The sequence below is a fragment of the Bos javanicus genome, chromosome 4, assembly GCF_032452875.1.
Source record: "Bos javanicus breed banteng chromosome 4, ARS-OSU_banteng_1.0, whole genome shotgun sequence".
NCBI classification, from domain to species: Eukaryota; Metazoa; Chordata; class Mammalia; order Artiodactyla; family Bovidae; genus Bos; species Bos javanicus.
In genome coordinates, this window is record NC_083871.1 from 119118830 (window position 1) to 119133005 (window position 14176).

The 14176-nt window shown below is 49.1% G+C and overlaps 1 protein-coding gene across 4 annotated transcripts in view; it reads left to right on the plus strand.

Moving 5' to 3' along the window:
* Positions 1–14176, plus strand: part of UBE3C (ubiquitin protein ligase E3C) — a 115289-nt gene that overhangs the window by 25994 nt on the left and 75119 nt on the right. For 3 of the 4 annotated variants that reach the window (XM_061415325.1, XM_061415326.1, XM_061415327.1), the window contains exons 3-6: positions 562–636; positions 1124–1270; positions 6106–6221; positions 11202–11359. In XM_061415325.1, coding sequence (XP_061271309.1) covers positions 562–636; positions 1124–1270; positions 6106–6221; positions 11202–11359 — 496 coding nt within the window. Of the gene's footprint in view, positions 1–561; positions 637–1123; positions 1271–6105; positions 6222–9734; positions 9758–11201; positions 11360–14176 lie in introns of those variants that run through there. The other variant, XM_061415329.1, reaches the window with a different exon arrangement.

A 14176-nucleotide genomic window follows, 5' to 3' on the forward strand; every position in this document is an offset into this window, starting at 1 on the left:
ATGGAGGTAGAAAGTTGATTAGTGGTTGCCAGGGCAGGGTGGCGGAGAAGGCAATGGCACCCCACTCCAGTACTCTTGCCTAGAAAATCCCGTGGACGGAGGAGCCTGGTAGGCTGCGGTCCATGGGGTCGCTAGAGTCGGACCCGACTGAGCGACTTCACTTTCACTTTTCACTTTCATGCACTGGAGAAGGAAATGGCAACCCACTCCAGTGTTCTTGTCTGGAGAATCCCAGGGACGAGGAATCCTGGTGGGCTGCCGTCTCTGGGGTCGCACAGAGTCGGACACGACTAAAGCGATTTAGCAGCAGCAGGGCAGGGTGGAGGGGTGGGGTGGGACAGAGTGAGGGGTGACTGACGGCCAGCGGTTCAGGGGTTTTATGGGGCCGAGTGACGAAAATGTTCTGAAAGTAGACAGTGGGCATGACTGTACAACTTTGAATATATTAGAAATTGGTGAATGGTATGTTTCAAAGAGTGAATTTTGTGGTGTGTAGTCTTAACTAGTGTATGTCATTTGCACTGATTCTGACCAATTGTTCTTCCTCCCTATGTTATTCAGGAAGAAAGGCGAAGATTGAAAAATGCAATAATTATCCAGTCATTTATTCGAGGCTATAGAGACAGAAAACAGCAAGTAAGTTTGCTTTTAAACTGAGAAGGAATTAGGCATGAGAAAACTTATTTTGAATATAGCATTGGATTCTTAGAGGTGGAATTCATTTTATGTGCATTTTTGTGTGTACTTGTTTAGTGAAAGTTAATGTGCAGAAAACAACAATTCTGTAAAGCAATTATCCTTCAATAAAAAAATTTAAAAAAAAAAAGAAAGTTAATGTGGATAATAGTATTTTCCCCAACAAGTGATTTTACTAGTTTAGGTGAGTTTTTTGGTGGTTTCAAATTATGAAATACAAGCCTAGGCCAAACCACGGCTACAGATGACGTAGATGGCGGTGGTGGTGACCCCTGTAGAGGGTGTGGAGCAGCTGCACCCCAGGCGACCAGCTGTGACCTCCACGTGGCGTAGCCCTCGCGCTCATCTGCGCTCCCAGCGACCCGAGGCCTGGAGACCTCAGGCCGCACAAGCACTGACGCCGCCCTCTGTCTCGGTCTGTCTCCAGTGTTCCATCCAGAGGAGCGCGTTCGACCGCTGTGCCAGCCTGTCCCAGTCCGGTGGCGCTTTCCCCCTTGCCAGTGGTCCCAACCTTACCCTCCTGGTGCGGCAGCTCCTGTTTTTTTACAGACAGAGTGAAGACTCGAAACGCTTGGTGAGTGTCGACTCTGCTTTCTCTAACCCTTGTGTGCGTGTTCTCCAGCTTTTGGTTCACTGGCAGACGCCCCTCCAGCACGGCTGTCCTTGTGAACCTCCACGGTCAGTGGTGATGGGTTGTCTTTGTGATCATGTGTTTTTCCTCTTAAAGTTGATACAGATTTTCTGTAGGCTTTTTCATTTTTTTTAATTACGGAATTTTAGATACAAGAAATGGGGGTGCCGTGCCGTGCATGCGCTGTGCACCATGGTCCGGAGTGCACCGTCTGCACCGGGTCCAGCGCGGAGCCCGCCGCCCAGAACGTAACCGTATAACTTAAAACATTTTACAGGTTGTGAGGCCACCAGTGATGAGTGGTGCGTATTAATGGGGGACATCCACGACTGGCTCAGTCTTTTTAAAAAGTAGAACTTGTCACTGAGTCCAGTTTCCCAGGAAGTAGTAGAGATTCCTGTGTGATCATTAGGTTAAATACATACTTATTCTTGTTTGAAGGATGAGTCTACAGTGAAAGGTCAGCCTTCCGTGGTCCAGCCGTGCGACTGGCAGCAGCCCCCTTGTGTGAAACTCAAGTATAGGAGAGGGAGGGCACTTCACTGCCGGGGTGGGCTCTGGTTCCAACACCCACACTGCTTCCTGTTCCGAACCGGGATGGGCCATGGGAGGAACATCCTGTGGGTCTCGAGAGCGGTGAAGGTGGCTGCCTTAGACACACCTTTTCTCGGCTCTGAGGCCAACGAGGAGAGGAATGAGAAGTGCACAGCAGCAGGGCGTCGGCGCTCTGTCGGCGCGGACTGCCCCTCCTTCCCGCGCTCGCAGACTGAAGGTCAGCTGGGGAGCACAGCCGCGGGTCTGGGGGCGAGACGGCCGGGAGGGTCAGGTGTCTCTCGAGCGCGCCCTTGCCTTTAGAGCGCGGCCCCGGCCGCCCCGAGGTCGGTCAGCAGTCCTGCGTGGTCTCCAGGTGTGCAGTGGCCCGGCCCCACGGCCCTACATAGAGTCAGAATTCGCCAGCCCCTCAAACCTGGTTCATAGGACAAAAACGAACCAGATGCTTTATTCAGTTTGCAAACAAAAATGCAAGAACAATAAACCAGTCACATAATACGTGGAGGGTAGGTCTCCTGCCCCATCTTCAGGTTCCCTGATTGCTATCTTAAGAGCAGGTGTGACACCGCTATTGGGAGTTTGTTTATCTAAGGTGCCGCGTACAAAACAGCATATGTGGCTCTACCTACTCCCTTGACTCATTTTTGATTATCGTGACTAAATATGCTCTCTGCTAAAACGGTGTTTTCTTTTGTGTAGCTTTCCTGAATTACTCTGGAGTTAAGTATCGTGTCACTTCTGTCTCCTCATCTTTGGTCTCTGAGGGTCGGGTCCTCCTCCAGCTTCCGCTCAGTCAGGCGGCTGGCGCTCGCCCCCCGGGCGTCCTGTGCGCCCGGGAGCCTGCTGCGCTGCGGCCGTGGTGCAGTCGCCCTGGGAACGCTCGCTTCGCTTCAGTTTCAGAGCCTCTCTCCTGATTGCACTCCTGTTCGCCTGCTTGGTGTACTCTCTCGTTTTATTGATACACACCTTCAGTTGACTTCCTGAGAAAGGATGCATAAGGAAACTTCATATATCTGAATTTAGTAAAGAAAAAAACAACAAAAGAGTTAAGCAGAAAAAAAAAGTGAAGCAAAGCAGGTATTTAATGTCCTTAGAACTTTGCGAATGATGATGTTGGTGCATTTCTAGAGAAATTTAAAAACAATATCAAAGGCCAGTCCACTCCAGAGATACATCACACAGTGCAGGGAATAAAGCCAGTGTTTTATGATAACTGTAAGTGGAGTGTAGTTTTAAACACTTGAATCGTTACGTTGTGCCCGTGAAACTTAAGTAACATCGACCATCACTTCCGTGTGCACGTGTGCTCAGCCATGTCTGACTCTTCCAGACCCCGTGGACCGCAGCCCTCCGGGCACCTCTGCCTGTGCGATGTTCCAGGCAAGGATACTGGAGGGAGTTGCCATTTCCTCCTCCAGGAACGTCAATTGTACCTTAATTAAAACGAACAAACGCAGTCCAAGAAGTGTTAAAGAAAGCACTTTGAGGGTTTCTTTATGTTGTTGAACCGTAATTACTTGACTAGTGTATTTACAACCTTATTCTTACAGTTCCCACAGGTGCCCGTGAGATGGTCACAGTGTTTACTAGACCTTCTACTGTTATCTGTTAATGGGTTAAGAGATGGGAATACCAGACCACCTGACCTCAGAAACCTGTATGCAGGTCAGGAAGCAACACTTAGAACCAGACATGGAACAACAGACTGGTTCCAAATTGGGAAAGGAGTTCGTCAAGGCTGTCTATTGTCACCCTGCTTATTTAACTTATATGCAGAGTACATCATGAAAAATGCTAGGCTGGATGAAGCACAAGCTGGAATCAGGATTGCCCGGGAGAAATATCAGTAACCTCAGATATTGATACCAGATGACACCACCCTTATGACAGAAAGCAAAGAACTAAAGAGCCTCCTGATGAAAGTGAAAGAGAAGAGTGAAAAAGTTGGCTTAAAACTCAGCATTCAGAAAACTAAGATCATGGCATCTGGTCCCATCACTTCATGGCAAATACTTTGGGGAAACAGTAGAAACAGTGAGAGACTTTATTTTTGGGGGCTCTAAAATCAAAGCTATGTTTTTTTCCTGTGGTCATGTATGGATGTGAGAGTTGGACTGAAGAAAGCTGAGCACCACCGAAGAACTGATGCTTTTGAACTGTGGTGTTGGAGAAGACTCTTGAGAGTCCCTTGGACTGCAAGGAGATCCAACAAGTCCATCCTGAAGGAGATCAGCCCTGGGATTTCTTTGGAAGGAATGATGCTAAAGTTGAAACTCCAGTACTTTGGCCATCTGATGCGAAGAGTTGACTCTTTGGAAAAGACTCTGATGGTGGGAGGGATTGGGGGCAGGAGGAGAAGGTGATGACAGAGGATGAGATGGCTGGATGGCATCACCGACTCAATGGACGTGAGTTTGAGTGAACTCTGGGAGTTGATGATGGACAGGGAGGCCTGGTGTGCTGCAATTCATGGGGTCGCAAAGAGTCGGACACGACTGAGCAACTGAACTGAACTGAAAATCACTGCAGATGATGATTGCAGCCATAAAATTAAAAGACGCTTGTTCCTTGGGAGAAAAGCTATGACCAACCTAGACAGCATATTGAAACGCATATTGAGACTTTTCCAACAAAGGTCCGTCTAGTCAAGGCTATGGTTTTTCCAGTAGTCATGTATGGATGTAAGAGTTGGACCATAAAGAAAGCTGAGTGCATAAGAATTATGCTTTTGAACTGTGGTGTTGGAGAAGACTTGAGAGTCCCTTGGACTGCAAGAAGATCCAGCCAGTCCATCCTGAAAGAAATCAGTCCTGAATATTCATCAAAAGGACTGCTGCTGAAGCTGAAGCACCAGCCCTTTGGCACCCTGATGCGAAGAACTGACTGATTTGAAAAGACCCTGATGCTGGGAAAGATTAACGGTGGGAGGAGAAGGGGGTGACAGAGGATGAGATGGTTGGATGGCATCACTGACTTGATGAACGTGAGTTTGAGCAAGCCCCAGGAGTTGGTGACGGACAGGGAAGCCTGGCGTGCTGCAGTCCATGGGGTCGCAAAGAGTTGGACATGACTGAGTGACTGAACAAACTGGACTGCATGGGTAGTATGAATTTTAGAATGCACTGCGTGTCAGATAGTGCAGGCAACACTTGTGTCACGTTGGTTCCTGAGGAAATACGGACAAGCGGCTCCAACAGCTTCTGTGTAGGCAGATGAACAATTGGGCGGGGTCTCGGAGTTCCTTCCCACCAACTTTGGACCCACTGGGGATTTACCAGGCAGAACACTTGTGCTCAGACTTTGATAACATCTCATATTAAGTAAGTTTTACTATCAAAGGGGAGACTGAATGTGACAGGCACACGTGAGAGGCTCTCTTAATTGTAGCTGTTTCTGTTGATAAATGAACAGGTAGCAACCAACATATCGTGGAGAAAGCGAGTCCAGGAGGTTCCTTGTTAGGTGTGGTGTCTCAGTCACTCATGGCAGCGGCGTCCACACTAGAGAGGCTCCTGGGTGGAGCTGGATGGAAGTCTGAGTCCACGCTTGCTGAGCTTGTGCCCCCATCACTGGTCGTGTCCAGGACGGTGGGGATTCAGGCCATCCCCCCATAGCTCTGACCTTTTCTCCCCTCAAGCATACTGCAGTATAATTGACAAATAAAGCTGTAATATTTCAGTGCACACTGTAATGGTTGTGTAAACATTGTGATGGAATTCCTCCATCTAGCTGTGACGTACCTCTCACCTGACGTGTTGCACGCCTGGCCTTTTATCGGAGGTGGTGGGGCTGTAAGATCGCCTTTTCCACCAGCATTTCACGGGGTCGGGGAGGAGAGCATCCACAGAAACAGTGCTGGAAGGTAGTGAAGACGCGTGAGAGGGAACCGCTGCCCTTTGTGATTTAGGATTAAAACTGTGACTCTCAGTGTTTTTCTTGTGGACTGCTAAATTTTGCAAATGAACTGTTTCTGTTTCACGTGTATGTGAGTTTTCAAGTACTGTTAGTGTTTAGTAATTTAACTTCATGCTAATGTGCTTTTTTAGGATGGAAAAGTCAGGATGTGTGTATCCTGCTCAGTAAAACCTTGACTTAGAAGATTAATTTGTTAACCACGTTTTGATTATTTTGGTTGTGTCTGCCAATTAAGGACATTTGGCATGTTACGTAATTAGAAAACAGTTAACTTTTTACAGACTAACCAGTTGTATGTTTTGCTCTTTCAGATATGGATGTATCAGAATCTGATTAAACACAGCGCTCTGTTTGTCCAGCAGTTGGAAGGATCTGAAAGACTCACATGCTTGTTTCAAATAAAGAGGCTGATGAGCCTCTGTTGCAGGTAAACCCATGTTGCCCCAGCATGGGTGGCGTGGTGGTCTCGTCTAGAAAAACACCGTTTGTGTTTCAGTGTCTTAGTAGATTTCCTGTTGTTGTTGGATTTTTTTTTTTTTTTTGAGACTGAAATGTTATGTGTATTAGTTTTTACTTCCGTGATCCTCTCTTTAGAAAGTAAAATGTAGTGAAGCATACCTTCCAGGGGATGTTTTCTTCCTGGTGTGGCCTGGAATCGCTCTGTGGGACGTCAGGCATCTGGTTGCTTGGCAAGTGGACAGGCCAGCTGAAAGGCCCGTCTCTGTGCCAATGGTCACTGATCCCAGGCCCCAGGGTCACTGCCTGCGGGTGAAGGGTCAGGCCTTTCATCAGGCTTTCCTGACCTGTGTCCTGGACTCAGTACAGAGCACATTGAGGTGATGTGAGCAGTAGCACTTGAATGAAAAAGCAAATTAACATCTTCACCATTTTTCTAAAATTTGATGATGTCTGCACCGTAGCCAACTTTCAAATGATTCTGAGCCTTTAATACACTTTCAGCTAATTTTCTGGAAGTTGCGTGTAGTCAGGTTTATTTAGGGTTCATGTCAGAATGAGGCCTGTTAGCTGACTTTTCCAGATCCTGAGCTGCACTAGAGGCAAAGTGGAAAACCCCCAAAGAGAGAATGTGGATGATCGAGAGTCCCAGGAAATCTTTTTTTTTCCCCAAACCCCTTTTATTTCTCGAAAAACGTCCTTTGAAAAACACACTGTGTGCGTTGGTTCTCTGGAGCAGGGGTCCGTGGACCTTCTCTGTAGACGCCTGCACCACACAGTGGGGCCTGGGCGCCGTGGCCTCTGTCACACACACGGCTTTTCCTCACAAGCCCTCAAGGTGTCAGGCATGCCTGCCCCCAGAGCAGCACAGTCTGGGGCTCTCTTGACCTGGGCTTATAGTTTGTGGCACTTAATGTGCTTTTGAAGGTATTCATCCAGCAAGTAATTTTAATAGATGATAGATCCAAATGCAGTTTCTGCTTGTTTTCCCCAACTTTCTGTCTTGGAAAATTTCTGACACGAGAAAAGTGGCAACACCACCGTATATCGTGCTCCTGGATTCAAGTTTCATTTGCTCATTTGCTCTCTGTCCGTCCGCACACACGCAGCGCGCTGTTTTTCTGGCGCGTGTGGAAGGGGCTGCAGACAGCATGGCGCTCACTGCTCCCCGTACTTGTCCTGGGAAGGCGCATTCTGGTGACGGCAGTGCTGTTTTCTCGTGTGAGAGAACAAATGGTAATTCTCTGCTGTCGTGATCTACTCCCTATTCACATTTCCTCAGTTATCTCAAAAGCTTTATCTTCTCTGTTTTGATGGCCCTAGCATCCCTTTGGTTCCTTCATCTCCTCTGTTTCCTTTCAACGGGGTGTCAGGTCTCCCCTTGTCCCGTTGGGGCTGATGCAGCCTCTGGTGGGCGTGGCCCCGTGTGTGGTGGGCGTGGCCCCGTGTGGTGGGCGTGGTCCTGTGTTGTGCGCTGTTTGCCACCAGGATCCTGGCCTGCAGCCACTTGACCCTGCAGGTCTCCAGACACTGCCCAGTGGCGCCCCATGAGAGTTGCTGGCATGGGGCACACTCGATTCAGTTTAAATGTGTATAAACAGACTGCCTCGGAGCAGGGCGTGTGAGAGACCTAGCGTGTCTGTGCTCAGCGAGGCCAAGTGCGGCTGAAGACTCCTCTCCGCGTTGCCCAGGCTCTCCTCTCTTAGGGCGCCGCTTTCCACCTGGGGGTTTTCGCATTTGATGATCTGTGCTTGATGCTGTTGTTGTGTCCACCCACGGCTCATTCAGTGCTGACTTTTCTAATGGTCTTGTTTCTTCAGTGCTGGCTTGTTGGCTTGTTTGTGAAAAGGACCCTGCCTCCTTCCCTTCAGGCTCATTCCGCCTCGTGTTGGCTTTCAGCGCTTGATGGAGGGAGCTCTTCTCAGAAGCCCCCCACCCCGCCTTTCAAGCCTCCGTGTCTCCTGGGACCACGGTACTTTGGGCTCACTTAATACCTCCCCTGCAAGCCCGAGCCTGGGACTGTTTTCTCTGGGGAAGCTGGTTCTCTTAGATGAGGAATGAAATTTTAAGAAAGTAAAGTGAAAGCAGTGATCTGTTAGGGGCGTTGGTTGTTTCATGTTGCCTGCCACGTGCAGGGCGCTGAATTTTGGGAGTGCAGGCAAGTTACCAGAGAAGGGGTGTGTGCCGCCTCCTCTTTAAGTCCCCGTGGGAATTCAGGTGCATTGTCTAGAGCAAGCGAAGTGTAGACCGAGAACCAGAGGCTGGTGTCTGCTGCGAGAGAGGTGGAGCCTGGGGTGGAGCAGGAGAGTCCAGGCACAGCGTGGGGAGTGCAGTCGGAATTGATCGTTGAGTTGGTAATGCTCACTGTTAAGTAAAGCCAGGACTCGCGTGTGAGCATGTGTCAGTGACTTCACTTAACTGGTTACTCAAAGAGGGAACCAGTAAGATGTTCCAGCTGATTCAGATGAACCTGCCTCAGGGAATTTGTATTCCCTGTCTGACAGAGCCCTTTGCATTGCCAGGAATAGGAATAATTTGTGTGGCTCTGTGTGGGAAACATTTGCATTGCTGTTAGTTTTCTCCAGGCTCACGTCTGCAGAGTTGGGGGTGAGCCTGTGGAAGGCGGGGGTGGAGGGAACCCAGTGACTGAGCTGAGCCGGCCACCAGTCCCCCTCTCCTCTCCTCCCCCCTATTTCACAGTCTGGCGATTTTTCCCTGCAGTAAGCCCATGGGTCCCTGTGATGAGAGCTGTGATGGAGGATGGGCATGGGGGTCTTGCTGGCTTGGCTGTAAGAGGAATTGAGAAGGGAGAAGAGCTCTGCACAGGCAGAGACGCGGGCCCGGATGGGAGAGGTGGTGGTGTCTGGAGAGCGACATGGGGAAGCTGACACAGCCTGCTTAGTGAGGATCCTGGGGCAGGAAGACGGGCCTGGGGAGCCCGGCCTGAAATGGGCAGAGGCTGTGCAGCTGGAGGGCCTGGGGTCGGGCCTGGGTGCGCCCAGGATGGGTTATTCATTTTCTCAAGAAACAGCCCACGGCAAAGGAGACAGGTGAATGACCAATGAGCACCTGAAAAGGTGTTCACAGAAATCGCGTCTCAGACCACAGTAAAGCACGCTGGTCTGGCTGCTAGAATGGCTACACCTTCAAAGTGTCAGGACCATGTGAGGTGGGGACGAGCAGCAGGGCTCTCAGCCCCGCCTCTCACGTTGATGGTTCCTTGTGATGTCTGGCTGCCGTGTGACCTGTAGTTCCTCGCCCAGGAGCTTACCCAGAAGTGAGGCAGGTCCACAAGGCTGCTCTGAATGTTCAGACAGCTTTATTTATAACAAGAAAAAACTGGAAATGACCCAGGTCCCCGTCAGCACGTGAACAGGTGACCGGAACGTGGTGTTTCCATGCTGTGGAGCAGTGCTAGCAGTAGAGGGACCACGCTGTAAGCGGGTGCCGGCTGGGTCTCGGAGAGCCGCTCAGGGAAGACTGTAGATGTTGATGTGCACGTTCTGTGTGAGTCCCACTGCGTAAAACCGTGGAAAGTGCAGACAAGTCTAGTGACAGCACAGCTGAGGGGAGAGTGGAGGGAGAACTTACTAGAGGGCCGAGCGGCGGAGCAGAGACGTGTTCGGTGTCTGTTGGTGTGATGTCAGAACTCACAGCTGTTGTTGTTCAGTTCCTCAGTCGTGTCCCAGTCTTTGCAACCCCAAGGACTGCAGCATGCCAGGCTTCCCTGTCCTTCACTGTCTCCCAGAGCTTGCTCACACTCATGTCCATTGAGTCGGTGATGCCATCCAGCCATCTCATCCTCTCTTGTCTCCCTCTCTTCAATCTTTCCCAGCATCAGAGTCATTTCTAATGAATCAGCTCTTCCCATCAGGTGGCCAAAGTATTGGAGCTTCAGCTTTAGCATCAGTCCTTCCAAGGAATATTCAAGGTTGATTTAATTTAGGATGGACTGGTTTAATCTCCTGGCATTCCAAGGGACTCTCAGGAGTCTTCTCCAGCACCACAGTTCGAAAGCATCAATTCTTTGGTGCTCAGCCTTCTTTATGGTCTAGTTCTCACATCTGTACGTGACTACTGGAAAAACCATAGTTCTGATTCTATGGAACTTTGTCGGCAAAGTAACGTCTCTACTTTTTAATACTCTAGGTTTGTTACAACTTTCCTTCCAAGGAGCAAGTATCTTAATTTTGTGGCCATAGTCACTATCTGCGGTGATTTTTGAGCCTAAGAAAATAAAATTTGCCTCTGTTTCCACTTTTCTCCTATTTGCCTCAAAGTGATGGGACTGGATGCCATGATCTTAGTTTTTTTTAATGAACTCTCTGTATTGCCTGCTTTAGATGAGTACAAATTGTCACACATAAATTATGTCTCCATAAAGTTGATTTTTTAAAAATGCTCTCTCTGAAAATAAAACTTAGTTTTGTAACAGCTGAGTCTTCCTTTCTGAAGCCTATAATTCTCATGGTGAGATGAGAGTCTTTACTTAAAGTGCTGGGTGACTTAGGCCCAGAAGTAGATTAAGCTGTCTTCTTGGGGGATGTTTTGGGCGTGGGGAATCTTGAAGGAGGCATGTTTGAAGGAGCTGGTGGGCACTTTTAAGGAGCCCCCCTAGCTGAGTTGGGTTAGATGGAGCACGGGTGGGTTAGGGGCGCTCCGCGGTGAGACCCTCCCCACACTGGTTTTCCTTGCCTGCTTCTCCCTCCCTCCTTGACTGTGCATGTTCCTCTCTCAACCCGGAGCCAGCATCCTGTGTGGCTCGTAATGAGGACTCAAAGTGCGAGTGACACGGTGCTTGGCTGTTTCCTGAGGCCCGTCTGTTTTCGGGGAAGTTGTAGGACTAGAGCAGAGGGGCCCAGGCACTTCCCATGCCTGAGTGAGGAGTGTGAGGACCTCTTGGTGGCACTTGCCGTCTACTGCCTCTGGGACACCTTTTCCACTTTTACAGGTTGCTGCAGAGCTGTAATGATGACAGTCTGAATGTTGCGCTTCCCATGAGGATGCTGGAGGTGTTCTCCTCTGAGGACACTTACTTGCCTGTTTTACAAGATGCTAGCTACGTGGTGTCCGTCATTGAACAAATTTTGCACTACATGATTCAGAATGGTGAGTTGGTGGTGTCAGAACTGAGGGTGGCGCTGTTGTGAGCAGTTGGCAGTGGCCAGGGCACTTTTCAGGGCAGGGACCGCGAGTCTGCGGCTGGGATGGGACCTTTGTGGGTCACAGACTCTAGCATCTCTCCTCTTCTCTACCCCCCTCAGAATTGGGAAATGCATCTAATCTCTAACCTTCCCTGTCGCTTGAAAGTGAAGGAAACTAGTCATCCGAGGTGCAGATACCGGGGCCTGCTGTGCTGGGCCGGGCTGCCATGGCTAAACTTGGCAGCCTGGGTGCTGGGCGCAGGCCGCCTCCAGCACAGCGACATGCTGACCCACCTGGAGAGAGCCTGTCCCGGGAATCAAGTGGTTCAGTAGAGAAGAAGAAGATGCTCAGTTTGTCTGACATTTCTCATTAAGTGGGTGACACCCGTCTTCAAGCGGCCGCGCTGTTGGGTGTAAGAAGCTCCGTCTGAAAATCCTCTGAGGACGCCTTAGTGACGCTGGCAGGGAGATGAGGACGTGCACATGGCGCTTAAGACTTCCCTGACAGCTGAGTACCGTGAAATAAACCTTTTCAAGAGTTTACTCCAGGGAGTCCCTGGTGGCCTTGTGATTAGGACTCGGCGCTTTCAGTGCCAGGGGCCCTGCTTCAGCCCCTCGCTGGGGAACTGAGATCCCATGGGCCACACCATGTGGTCAGCAACAGCAGCAAAACTCTGACTTGTTATCACAGGTTGGGTATCGGAGCTCCAGGGCTCCTGGACTCCAGGAGCGTTAACGTTAAAATGGATGTGTTACTGGTCGTAAAAGGAGCTATCAAAAGAAATTCCAGGAAGGAACAGTTACTGATAAAAACATAATTTTGCTTTTGTTTTCTTGATGGACTACTCTAGGTTAAATCTAGCTAATTTAATCCTCAAGATTAAAATTGTATAAACTAAATTCTTATACATCCAGCCTTACTGATTGGCTAGTTAAAAAAAAAAAAGAAACCCTACTTATTTTGTTGAAAAATTCGGGAAATTACTGAGTTAATTAAAAGTAAATTGAAAATTACAGAATTTGATCTTTAAAGAAGAAATTTTAAAGTCCACTGTATTGCTCTATTATTGTATATATTGATATTAAGGCTAAGCATTTCATAAAAAGTTTTTACTTCTGCTTTCTAAAAGTGTGAAGGAGATAACTAAAGAATATGCATTATTTTTGAATGTGTCTTGCACTAGGCAACACTTTGAAATCTTACACAGAAAGTGCTGCTGCCAGCATCTTCTGTGGCATAGCTGTGTTTCGTCTTTTTTGATAAGTCACTTCCTGACATCACTAGTCTCCAACATTTTAGCGTCTTTTTCTTCATAAGTTTGTGTTACCGTGTACCAGGTTGCCTTAGCCTGAAGCTCTTCAGAGCTGCGACCAAGCTGTTCCTTATACGCTGTTCCTGCTGCCAGTCTGTTCAGTATACACAGATGTGACGTTGATAGAATAATGTGACACTTCAAAATTCTTCTTGATATGTTTAAAAATTTCTTGATGTATTTGTTTTTTCAGATTTTTAAAAAAAAATTTTAAGTATTTTTTTTTTTACTATTGTGGGCTTTCTTTGCTGAGCGGCTTTCTCTGGCCGCAGCAAGGGGGAGCTGCTCTCCAGTTACTTGGGTCCTTGGGCCTCTCATTGCAGGGGCTTCTTTGGTTACGGCTCCCGGGTTCTAGAGCACAGGCTTGATAGTTGTGGCTCACGGGCTCGGTTGCTCCCTGGCATGTGGGGTCTGTGGGCCAGGGATCAAACGTGCGTCTCCTGCATTGGCAGGTGGGTCCTTAACCACTGGACCACCAGAGAGGGCCCTGTATTTTCAGTTTTATAGCAGAAGAGCTTTCCCTGTCTTGTCGAGTGTTGCTGGTTAAGCAGTGTCTGTGAGGTTAGGGTTGGGGTGGTCACGGAGCAGGTCTAGGGGTCCCCTGCAGGGAAGCCCTGTTCAGCGGCTGAACCTTGGGTGCAGAGTGGGGAGCCCCCAACAAGTGGGGAGTGTGTCCGTGTGTGCTTAGAATGGCGAGGTGCTCAAGACTACAGCTGGAGATGTGCGTCCTGCCTCAGGAGAGGGCGCGGCCCCGCAGGGCTGGTGGCCTGGGATGTTAGAGGTGGCAGAGGAGCCCTCCCACAGCTTAGGCGGGCCATGCCCGTGTGTCTGCTTCATGCAGGTCGCCTGTAAAACACCTGAGCCCCTCGGTGTCCACACTGTGGTCTCCAGAGGGAGCCGTTCCTTTAAAGGGAACTTGAGTTCCGGGAGGAATGGCTGGGAGATGAGCAGGTGGGACCTGGACATCTTGTCCCGTCAGAAGGCAGACAAGTGAGCCCGCTGGCCAGAGTCCGGGCGCGAGGTGACAGCCAGGAGCACAGAGCTGTGGACGGAGTCTGCTCAGGGCCTGTGGTCCTGGGTCAGCTTGATGGTCTCTACAGCCACACAGTGGCGTGGTTACTTGGAGGATGCGTAGGAGACAGCTTTTGAAAATCTCACTGTGAGCTTTTTACTTGGCTCCTGATTCAGGCAAACTAGTTAAAAAAAAAGTTTAAAGACAGTTGGAGACCTGATCACTCATAGGTATTTGTGGTATTAAGAAGTTGTTATTAATTTATTTTAAGAAAATAGAGTTCTTTGATGATGTGCTGAAATAATTGTATCTTGGCTGGTCCCAGATGAGAGGCGGTGTAGGTGATTGGATGTAGTTGATCATTGTTGGTGCTGAGCAGTGGGTTTCTCAACTTTACACATCACTTCAAGCTACTTGGGAACCAAAAGATTTACTTGATAAAAACTTGCAGGAAAAA